This window comes from Haliotis asinina, chromosome 3 (assembly GCF_037392515.1).
Source record: "Haliotis asinina isolate JCU_RB_2024 chromosome 3, JCU_Hal_asi_v2, whole genome shotgun sequence".
Lineage (NCBI taxonomy): Eukaryota > Metazoa > Mollusca > Gastropoda > Lepetellida > Haliotidae > Haliotis > Haliotis asinina.
Window position 1 is genome coordinate 67,787,608 of NC_090282.1, and position 8,392 is coordinate 67,795,999.

The 8,392-nt window shown below is 40.1% G+C and overlaps 1 protein-coding gene across 1 annotated transcript; it reads left to right on the top strand.

Moving 5' to 3' along the window:
• Positions 1-618: 618 nt before the first annotated feature.
• Positions 619-4,480, top strand: LOC137278985 (monocarboxylate transporter 4-like). The gene is made up of 5 exons (XM_067811474.1): positions 619-863; positions 1,305-1,498; positions 2,144-2,287; positions 2,737-3,495; positions 4,311-4,480. The coding sequence occupies exons 1-5, from the start codon at positions 619-621 to the stop codon at positions 4,478-4,480; spliced, it is 1,512 nt and encodes a 503-aa protein (XP_067667575.1).
• Positions 4,481-8,392: the final 3,912 nt, after the last annotated feature.

Consider the following 8,392-nt stretch of genomic DNA (forward strand, 5'->3'; position numbering starts at 1 on the left):
CGTGTTGATGATTTCTGCATATTAACTTGTAGTGGCAACTGGTGAGATGATTTCATAAAATTTTGACGAAACAAGCAATGACAATGACTGTGGGTGTTATAAAATAATTGATAAAACGATATGCCATCTCAGTCTATTTTGCATGTTTCGTGATGGCATACGATAACATACATCAACCAGGTCAGCAGCCTGTCACACCTGATTGTGTTCATAACCAAGAGATGTGGAGTTTTCTGTACACCGCTTACCAATATCTAGGTGTTATTTTGTCTCAGTTTTGTGTACATGGAGATGAATTTTGAATTTATTGTCTTAATTCGGACGGATCACTTTGATCAGATACCATCATTTTGGTGATCTTTTAAACATGAATCACATTCTATTCCATGCGCGTAAAACCCCCATTTTTCACGTAAGTTCGAGAAGTGATTTGCAAGCCCGAGATTTTTAATAATGGTAGCTACGACCCTGTGCTTGTGACAATGGTCATGTCAATGCAAAATATCTCAGGCACACACTATCGTTTCCTATTTTTAACAAATGTCCATAGCTTGTACCATTTAGGGAACGTTAGAAATGGTTGCATCAAGGATCAAGTCCGAAATCTTATTTTCAGCCATGGCTAGCGCTGTGTCTAACAAAATCCCCGTCTGGACAACTTCAAAGTCTGATGATCCTTCTTTCGCAATGCTTGCCACACCAAAGTCGTCTACGTCGGGAACGATTGCTGTCAACAAGACAGGGTCATTACAGAGTTTCCAAGAAGGTGCAACCAGCCAGGAACTTTGTGTGGAAGCAAAGCAAGGAGTACTGGCGTCATCCAGCGAGACAACCGAGTCTACCGGCCATACTGAGAAACCCGAGTAAACGACATATTGGACCTTTCATAGTATCTGATGATTTTTATGGATAATTATGCACAATGTGAACACCTAGTGATTGCTTATGAACGGTCATTTATGTCTCGTAGATGCTATAGCTTTATATGTCTTTATATATATTATGAGCAATTAGCATTTTTTAAATGATTTGTTTTTGTTGCAAATGGTGACATCAACAATTTGATTGCATGAAATACGGGAATCTGAAAGGATTATGTATACAATGATTTGTATCTTTACCGGGTCAAAATATTTTTGATTATCCTAAAGATAATCTGTGGGGAACTCTATGAAATGTTTCTTTAGCCGCTACACATCGTAATAAACGGCCTATGTCTTGTGGCCACCTTAATGGTATCACACAGTGTTATGAACATTGTCAAAATGGATTTAAATTCATACCCATTCTGTTTCTTATGACAGTGCTCAGACACCGGAACTGACTTCATCTGCCAAGCTGATAGTGCTAATTTCTTGTATATGCATCAACTTTCTAACTATGGGATTTGCCCTCGGTCTGGGAGTCGTGTTTGTCCAAATCCTTGACGTCTTCAGCACCACTAGAGCTCAGACGTCACTGATGCAGTCGTTGTGTATCGGCATAATTTACACAGGGGGTATGATCCCTAGTACAGTCTCAGTCTGGAATCTACAGTGTATTTCGTAACCTCATTTATATCTCTGCCACCTTTGGGAGGAAACCATACTGGATGTGGGGATTAACAAACACAATCTAGCGGTAATCGTTACCTTTATAGATTTTGTCCGAGGTTATGGATAGTAATGAAGTAAGATATGTTAGCACTGAATAGCTGTTACTTCTCTCTCCCCTTCTCTCTCTCGCGCGCATGTGTGTAGATCGTTATGGGGTTTACAGTGCAGTATCCCCACTTCATTGCATTCGCGACCAACTCGTGTCGACCAATTCTCGAAGATATTTAGAACCTACTACGAACATTAATTTTCATCTACGGCTTTAATCATATGGTTATAACCACGTTTCGTTATACACATTTCAACCAAAATATACTTTAGGTGTTCGAGACCCTAACAATTGTTCGTTGTATCGTACTTCGTTAAAAGTTTGTTCAGAATACCCATAGCGTACTTATCTTGAACAAACTAAAGTGCACGTACAGATTGTTGTATATTTGTTCACACTGGTTACGTATGGAAAATATATTCTATATAGAATGTTATTGTATTTTTAGCTTCCTATTCATATTTTCCCGACACACTCTAAGCTGTCCTGTTTTCTCCAGCTATAATCTGCGGCCCAATAGTCCAGAAGCTGGGGCCAGCACCCTCTGTCATACTAGGAGCAATACTGTCATTGGTTGGATGTGTTGGGGCCAGTTTTTCTCCAAATGTGGAGGTGCTCATCGTAACTGTGGGATTTATAACAGGTACCAATTTCAATACACATTGAACGTCAGGTTTTCTCCTTTTGCTCTAAAGAGGATCGGGTCATACGCATTCGAAGAGATGACTGCGCAAATCATATAGGATCTGCATTTTCTTCAGTCAATCACGTGTCTTCTGAATACTCTACATATTTTATTAACAACTCGAATCGAAAACAAGAAACCATACTTGTGTGGCAAGAACGGGAATTTTGATGCAGGGAACTTTTGAGTTTGGGAATGTGTCACAATGAAAGGAATGTCGTCCTAACTGAGATACAGTAGTTTTAGCTTTTGGTATGTATAACGTATTTAGCAATGCGACTTTTGTCAACAGCCTATGATACTGTCTGCTGTGTCAATTAAAGGATTTAGCTTTTGGAATATATACTATATTTAGCAGTTCGACTTTTGTCAGAAGTTCATGATACCACGTGCTGTGTTTATTACAGGATTTGGACTATGTTTGGCCTATTTCTCGTCCTTCATGGTGGTGAGCACAGTCATGACAAAACACAAGACCATGGGAGTATCCCTCATCACTGCTGGTGCGGGATTTGGCGCCTTCATTTCCCCACAGTTAAACAGAATTCTCCTTGATGTGTACGGATGGAGGGGGGTGTTTCTGCTTCTAGGGGGAATCAACTTTAACATGTGTGTCCTAGGATTTACGATCCGTTGTTTGACGAGGCCTTTATTTCTGACCAAAACTTCGAGAGGAGACCACAAGCCCAAAACCAAGCCGTTTAATATCCGCGTATTTAAAAAAGTATCGTACACAATATTCGTATTTTGTCAATTACCAATATGGACATTTTATACTGGACTGCCCGTTTTCATCGTTGACATTGCTGAAAACAGAGGCTACTCTCTAGAGGCTGCGTCGTTACTGCTCTCCGCCTTCACAGTCTCATTAGTTGTTGGAAGCTTGCTTGGAGGACTTTTGGACACAGTGCTGAACATACCTGCTCTTCTGTCTTCAGCTGCAGCCCTTTCTGTGTGTGGACTGCTCAGTTTTGGATTTACCTACTTTTATGATTATGGTGCGATGGTTGCACTGACAGTGGGTCATGGGATTCTAATATCTGTGGTGGATGTGTGCATTCCTATTATCCTGCATCAACTGTGTGGCCACGCTATGTATTCTTCAGCTTTGTCTTTCTTCTTTGGGATTTCTGGCATGGCTGATATATGCAGCGGACCCGTGAATGGTAGGTTTTTGCATATTTATGTAATTGATTTGATCTTGGGAAAATATTCACAGAATGGGTTTTCGGTTTTCAAAAGAAGTGAAACTGGACTGTGTACGTTTTTAACGCCACACTCAGCTGTATTCCGGGTTTAAAGCGGCGGTCTGTAAATAATCGAGTCTGAACCAGAGAATCCAGTGATCAACGCAGTGAGCGTCAATCTACGCAAATGGGATACAATGACAAGTCAGAGAATTAGCGAGCCTGACCACAAGCGTTCGAAATAATCGCTGGTTTGGGGGCACAGTGCCAGTTGTGTATTTGCATCGGGCCGGCAGTTTCTTAATTATCTGCAGGCCCTTGTCTTCGTTTACAAGTAGAATCTTTTCCTTGCTTTTCCCGTCATTACGGTTCAAGGATCATCCATGATCCATTATGTTATGATGATATAGTTGCATTGCGGGTATTTCAGCGCATGGAATGTCAACACCATGGAGTCTTTGAGAAATAAAAAAAAATATCTCTGCTCCATGGGCTTCGCTGTAGAAACAGTATGAAACTGTGTACAGTGTAGTCTAGTTTGCTTTGGGGATGCAGATTTCATTCAGGGCCTGTAGATTTTTAAGCCTGCAGGCTGCAGCAGGCCCTGATGGCCAACTGTCAAACTGAAGTATTGCAAACTTTGCTGACCACCCGTTCCCGTTTGTACATTGACAATTAACTAACACCCTTTCCTCCCCAAACTGTATTCGCACGCACGCTCCACACTCACCGTGACAACCAAATCAATTTAAAAGCACACTTGATTTTTCAAACTTGTGTTTATTCCTTTCCAGGCGCCATCAGAGACCTAACAGGAGACTACATCGTGATGTTTTACCTGGCTGGTGGTGTAGCTCTGTTTATAGGGTTGGTCCTCCTGCTTCTGGAACTCCATGTCCGACGAGGAAGGTCCTCTTTGATGGATGCACATGTTTCGCAAGAAACTGTGAATACTAAATTGTGACTGTCAAATTAGACAGCATTGTCATCAACAAGCAACAGTCATAATTTGCATAGTACATATTTTCAAATACCTGAAAATATGTCATGGATGACCAAGCTGGTCGTGTTAAAGGACCTACAGTGGAAACACAATTAATTTTGAAATGGATGTGTCACTGTTTCAGTTGAAAGGAGTTGTCGTAACCATTGATTCTGTCACCTTTTGTACATGAAGTTAAAGTCAAAAATTCATTTTAATAAATACACCGATTCGTGTATACCCTTTGAGATCTGTGCTGGCCTGCGGACGCTGCCCTCCCAAAAAGCTGTTATTAACTAAACCATTTTGCATACAGTGAGAGGTTTTTTCTTTGGGAAAGGCGGTGTTCATAACAGCCAGTTTGCGAAATGGCCAGTTGGGCTAGTACCCGAAAGTTACTAGCCCACTACATAATTCATGAGCTCGAAATCTGAATAACGAAACTAAATGAAGGATTAGAAAAAAGGAAATTAACATAAAAAGGATTAAGAAAGCACATTTCTGAATTCATGAAAATTTATATCGATTCAGTGACTATGTAAACTTATCGGCAGACTGGATTTTTACCTGCCACGGACTAGCGGGCCAGTCGCCAATAGATTCATCATTTATTGGCAAATGAAATGAAATCCCATCATTTAACGTACCTATTGCAAGCTATATCTTTTACCTTAAATCGACACTTTTGACAACAGTGCACAATTCTCTTCCGCGAACGAAATTTCAACCAATCAGAGGGGTGCATCTACTTGACGTAATGTGAGGTACACCTCTATGGATCGCTGTAATATTCGTGTAGGATAGATTATTTTGTTTATAGGTTTGTCTAAATCTGCAATCGTGACATTTTGAAAAATGAAAGCTTTGTTTCACAGTATACTGCCATCTAATCTTGTCACCTGCTTCGCTTATTTTATGAGATACAAATTGTTTTCATAGACGATTCTGTCATAAGGGTTATATATCGTTCTGTTACAAACTGTGTCATGCAAAATCCTTTGGGTCGTGACTACAGGACATATTTAACCACGAGGAGGACGTAGTTTTGTTCTTCTAACTTGATGGAAATAAACCATAATCTAATTGATTCTCAAACTGACTTTAGCTGTGATACCACGATTTAAAAAAAGGCGGTTTCCAGTCTGAGAATAAATGTTATTTATGATTGTTTTCACCGAGTTACAAATTCTAAACTACTTTGTACTGGCAATAAAATATGTATTTGATTGCCGGACAATATGATATTAAGGAACATTGTTTATAACGTAGCACTTTTATTCTTGGAAGCCAGGTGGGTGTCAATACAATACTTCTCACAATATTATTGTCACTTCGACCAAACCTCGCTCCCGAGGACGAATTCGTTATATTACAAGTTGTGTATCATGCAAAATCATGTTTGTTATCAGGCATGTACTACAATTAGTAATTAGTTTTGACACGATGAAAACAAATCTAAATAGAATATGCGATCTTGGAAGCAAGGTAGGGGTCGAACCACTACAGGCTTTCACAACACTCACATCGTACTCACAAACAACATATTTAGCATGAAATGATGGGCCCGGTGGGGCACCGTCATCCGACCCATGGGGTCAATTGACGGCAACGCAACCATTTGGCATCTCTTTCTTTACGTTGAGAAATCAGCAGATTGACAAGATTGTTCACATTTCATATACAACTAACTGAAAATCACATCAATACACATTCACAAATCTTCGTTCATACAGTGTTTGAAAGTATACAGAGTACCTTATCAATGTATGTCCAATAGTCATAATAGCGGTAACATAAAGTGTGCAATATGTATATCCGACATAGTATCTTCAGGTGAACAAATTGTGTAAAGATGACTAGAGGTTGTAAAGAAATAGGTGTTGCTGAATGAGTAAGCAATATACTGGTATTTTGTAATTTCATGGTATCTTGATAATTCCCATACTGCATACTTGAAATTCATCCACCGCGTAATACCATCTTTCTCTAGCAGATCACTTACTGGATAAAAGCACTAGCATTGCACGTAAGAGAGAGAGTGTGAATGATTAATCATAATGATTTTATATCTACAGTATACCAAATCATCAATTTTATATTATTCTGACTGATCGCTAATTCGTGACGTCACATCAGTTGTAAATATCCACCACGAAGCAGTAATGCATTTCGTCATATATATTTTGTCACTCAAACAATTCAAAAATAATTATTACATTCCAAGCTTATACCTATAACGATTTTGTTTATTGCCTACGTATTCATATTACCTAGATTCGACTTCCATGTCAACATCCGACTATGTCGGACGTGCAATATTTTATAATGTTGTAATTTTGGTCATTCACAGGCAATAAACTGGTTCAGATCTTAAGCGACGTTCTCCGTCTCATCATTTATTGTCCTTGGGACATTTCAAGACCAGAACAGGGACGGGGTTCACTACACCATCGCCGTCAACTAGTACCAACGAACCAAGAAAACCCCACGATAAGATCACAACACCATCACGTTACAGTTCACCTCGACGTCAACTTCAAGAGGATTGTCATATACATGAGATTTGTGTTCAGTGATTTAGTGTGTTTATACATGTCAACTTCTCATTAGCTGTGACATGACACTTTGCATCTTATATATTGTACATATCTGTGATATCCATATTTACATGTGACACTCTAAACAAGACTGTAATATGTGATATCTGTGACCATCATATACACATTGGGAGACAATCGTGCTGCAGTGCAATTTTTACGTGACATTCCATTAAGATCCATGGCTTTGCTATATTCATAGCATTGACATCTGCCGTGATTTCAAGGCTCAGCTGTATTCATACTATTGACAACTGTTTACTTGCCGTAATATTGTATGAATGCACTGAATTTCGCATAGCTGTGTTAGATTACATATTAGTTAGATAAATTTAGATTAGTTTAGACAAGTTTAGTTGCATTTAAATAAGGAAAAAGAAGGTATCCGTATTGTCTGTAAAAACGACAATGCATGCCTAAGTATTATATTAGTGTGCTGACTTAGTACAATAATTGATTCTTTACATTTTTCATTGCTTGCATGTGTGCACGCGTCAGTCATTTCCATCTGCACTAATTATACTGTCATTCACTCGCGTTATTTATTCTCGCGTCCGCGTTTACTAGTCATATAAACTGATAGGACAATAAATTTAGGGTCTTTTTCCATTTTTCCTATTCTATACTGCTTCCTTCGCCCTATCCTACAGGCGATTACCTCCCTTTGCTTTGTATCAGTTGAGGCACCCGTGAACGGCCACCACCTCGTGGTGGGTGCTGGGTAACGCTGAGAGCCGTTCACCCCCGTTGTGGACCCGAGGGTATATTTGGTCCACCAACCCGTTTGCCGTGGGTTGCGGCCCTGTGTCGGCGGAGGAACGGATCCTGGTGGTTGAGGACAATAGGGGCCTGTAACCGTGTTCCTGTTGCTCAATACACCACTTTGGCCCTGACTTCGCCTAGACGGGTGGTAGAACTGGCCCGGTTCTGTCAATCGGCTGGTCACGCAATGCCCTGTGCATAGTGAATATTTTGTGCACATTTTCGTCGTATTTGGGTGTTTGCCTCTTCACTTTCCATAGTTCAGATTATTAATATGTTTAACTGCCTAGAGTCCTATGCCAGAAGGTTGTGGCTCATGGGCCAATCTGGTGGTTTTGGCCTCCAAATTAAGTATGTTTCCAATTTCTTGTCACTGGGCTGAACCTCCCTGGCATGTACTTTGGTATACAAATACTGCTATTTGTGCCATACTCACTGGAGTATAACATCCCTGTATCCCTGGTGTTTGTATTCTGGAGACCCAATGCAATTAGACACCGTCCTGGTTGACTCTCCGTGGTGGATGGGGAGTAGG

Bases quoted from the DNA above. Each gene is read 5' to 3' on its own strand.
- LOC137278985 (XM_067811474.1), top strand. From the start codon at position 619: ATGGCTAGCGCTGTGTCTAACAAAATCCCCGTCTGGACAACTTCAAAG. The intron at 864-1,304 runs GTAAACGACATA...TTCTTATGACAG, and splicing joins GGCCATACTGAGAAACCCGA to TGCTCAGACACCGGAACTGA. The intron at 1,499-2,143 runs GTATGATCCCTA...TGTTTTCTCCAG, and splicing joins CGGCATAATTTACACAGGGG to CTATAATCTGCGGCCCAATA.